This window comes from Eucyclogobius newberryi, unplaced genomic scaffold (assembly GCF_026437365.1).
Source record: "Eucyclogobius newberryi isolate DKJ021-1_F unplaced genomic scaffold, fEucNew1.0.hap1 SCAF_374, whole genome shotgun sequence".
Classification (NCBI taxonomy): Eukaryota; Metazoa; Chordata; class Actinopteri; order Gobiiformes; family Gobiidae; genus Eucyclogobius; species Eucyclogobius newberryi.
This window is the reverse complement of record NW_027316028.1, coordinates 55,408-58,581: the sequence shown is the minus strand read 5'-3', so window position 1 is coordinate 58,581 and position 3,174 is coordinate 55,408. Positions and strand designations below refer to the sequence as shown.

The window sequence follows — 3,174 nt, the reverse complement described above, 5'->3', positions numbered from 1 at the left end:
TTTAATCCTGGTTTAGACCTGGGTTAGACCTGGGTTAGACCTGGTTTAGACCTGGGTTAGACCTGGTTTAGACCTGGTTTAGACCTGGTTTAGACCTGGTTTGGACCTGGTTTAGACCTGGTTTAGACCTGGTTTAGACCTGGGTTAGACCTGGTTTAGACCTGGTTTGGACCTGGTTTAGACCTGGTTTAGACCTGGTTTAGACCTGGTTTAGACCTGGTTTGGACCTGGTTTAGACCTGGTTTAGACCTGGTTTGGACCTGGTTTAGACCTGGTTTAGACCTGGTTTAGACCTGGTTTGGACCTGGTTTAGACCTGGTTTAGACCTGGTTTGGACCTGGTTTAGACCTGGTTTAGACCTGGTTTGGACTTGGTTTAGACCTGGTTTAGACCTGGTTTAGACCTGGTTTAGTCCTGGTTTAGACCTGGTTTAGACCTGGTTTAGACCTGGTTTAGTCCTGGTTTAGACCTGGTTTAGACCTGGGTTGGACCTGGTTTAGACCTGGTTTAATCCTGGGTTAGACCTGGGTTAGACCTGGGTTAGACCTGGTTTAGACCTGGTTTAGACCTGGTTTAGACCTGGTTTGGACCTGGTTTAGACCTGGTTTAGACCTGGTTTAGACCTGGTTTAGACCTGGTGCTAAACAACTAAATGATGGACAAATCAAACACTATATTTACATGCAAACACTAGACCCTTGTTAACAGTCCTGTCTAATAAAGTTTACGGGCAAAACAATCATGACAAAGAAGAGTTTGATTTTTTATACATTTTCTTCTGTCTAAACCTGCCCAGGGACTACAGCTTATATATATGTGCTGAGCATTGTTTCTCTTTTAAAATTAATGTTATCTGTGCACTGGTCTTGTTTTAAATAAATACAATTATAATAACAACTATACTAATAATAACAACAACAAAAATCTTCAAATAGTTAGTCAATAAGATTTTATTTTTTATTTTATTTTTTTAATTACAGAAGAACGTTTATTTGATCAAAAATAAAATTATAGAACATTTTTTGACAAGATTTGTAGAACCCCATTTGCAAAACAACATTTTACATAATTAAGTATCTTTTTTCTCCGCTTCATGTTGTAGAACTTTCCAGATTGTCAGAGAAAGTGGAAGTTTAAACACCCTGAATACAGGACTCAGCTCAGTGAGTCATCATCATGATCTTTGAGTGTTTCCAGAAGAGCAGGTTTAAATAAGGATAACGAGACTGTGGAGATCAGGAAGAATCTGGTTGGACAGGATTATGACAGATTTAAACAAGAGTGAACGTGCTCATGTGAGCCAACGTCAAACGAGAAATGCAAATTATCAAATGTTCTCAACGTACAATTATGTGTAATATATTTATGTGTTTGGTGAGATGTCGTTATATTGTCATATATTTTTGTGGATTATAACATTTAAAATTGAACTTTTCCCAAGTGGAGACTTTATTGGAGCTTTTTATATTTTTGGTTCTCCTGTTGCCACTTCACTGTCTCTTCAGCTTGAATCCTTATTGTTTCTGGCTCCAGTGGAAGAACGTTTTCCTCTTCTTCTTTGGGTTCCTCTGGTTCTGCTTCATCCTGTTCCAGAAGAGGTTGCTCTGCCACGTCTTGTTTTGCATCTGCACGTTTACGTATCTTTTTTACAGCTTTCTGTATTCCTGCCCCTGCTGCAGCTCCCACAATTACACTGCCTGCACCAATCACTGCACCAGAGACTGCAAATGGAAGAGCAAGCACAACCAGTGGTATCATCGCTCCTACACCAAGGAAAGCTCCAAGAATGATTCCTGCTGGATTTTCTTTCATATGGGACAAAAGTCTTTTGAAGATATTCTCTTTAGCTTCTTTGTGAATAACCTCATCAGACATGTCTCCTGATGAAGTCGCTTTAATGTGTTCCATCTCTTCCTCTATTTCTTCACCAATTTTCTCCAGTAACTCGTTTGTGTAGTACTTTCCTCCATTATCTGCCACAGTCTTGTTGATGGTCGTGAGCAGCTCTCTGATCTGGTACTGGTTGTTTCTGTATTCATCTTCCTTCTTCTCCCAGTATTTATTATCAAAGACATGGCAGCGACCTCCACATTTCTGCACCAAGTCATTCAGAGACGGGTTCAGGCTCACCCACTCTTCAATCCTCATCTCCTCTGGCAGGTCATCTCCTCGAGTGAACACCACAGTGGTGTATTTCAGGACCTCTTCACTGAAATACTTCTGTATCATTTTTACAACTGCCTTTTCCTGCTCTGTGTACTTCTCTATCTTCAGCACAATAAGAACGGCGTGTGGTCCAGGAGCACATTCTGTGACACATTTCAACACCTCAGGGCTCATGTTGGTTTTGGATGGGTCAGTGTCAAAAAGACCTGGAGTGTCGACCAACTGGATCTTCTGTCCATTAACATCCCTGACTTTAGACATACATTTATCTGTCCCAGAGTTTGGAGAATTGTCTTCTTTGAAAATATTTTCCCCAAACATTGTGTTGGCCAGGCTGCTTTTCCCTGATCCAGTTTTTCCCATCACTGCAATCCTCAGCATGTCTGCTTCTAGAAACACAGTTGTAGATGTTTTACAAACTTAATCAATTTAAACACTTGAGTCTTTAGTTTAGTTTTTAAAAGTAAAGCATAAGTGCATAAATAAATCATTCGTACCTGTCAGGGTGTCACTTCGTTTGAGCGTCTTCAGTTCTTTCTCTTTCACCTGTGGAGCAGGCCTGTTTTATAGAGTCGACTTAGGGGCGGAGTCTACAACATGCAGTGCAACAAAAGTGAAACAGCAATTCAAAGATTCAAAGGACAATATAGAAAAACATAAAATCTAGTTTTAAAGCTGTCGCTCTCTCCTTCATGGCTGAGAAGATTCTAGGTAAAGGTAAATTACACAATACATAATAATTAATATGTAATAAAATGTATTTTATTTATGAATCTCAAACTTCACAAAAACAATCCGTATAATGTCTCAACTGACACGAAACATGATTTTGAACTTGCAAAATGTATCAAATTACAGTTAAAAATGTCATAACACGAAATAACCTGTAGTATAAATACTCTGTCTGCTTCCCAAATAAGCCCTGTCGCCGTGGTGATGGTCAGAGTTAGTTTCCTGGGTTTGTTGTTTTGTGGAGGGGCCGCTGTCAGGGTCTCCTCGTTCTCCTGT

General features: G+C 39.8%; 1 protein-coding gene across 1 annotated transcript; it reads right to left on the bottom strand.

Moving 5' to 3' along the window:
* Positions 1-1,032: 1,032 nt before the first annotated feature.
* LOC140376652 (GTPase IMAP family member 9-like) lies at positions 1,033-2,749 on the bottom strand. Its single transcript, XM_072462129.1, has 2 exons — positions 2,664-2,749; positions 1,033-2,555 (listed from the first exon to the last, which is right to left on the bottom strand). Exon 2 carries the CDS (start codon positions 2,545-2,547, stop codon positions 1,450-1,452), a length of 1,098 nt encoding a protein of 365 aa, XP_072318230.1. The 5' UTR covers positions 2,548-2,555; positions 2,664-2,749; the 3' UTR covers positions 1,033-1,449.
* Between the last annotated feature and the right edge of the window lie 425 nt (positions 2,750-3,174).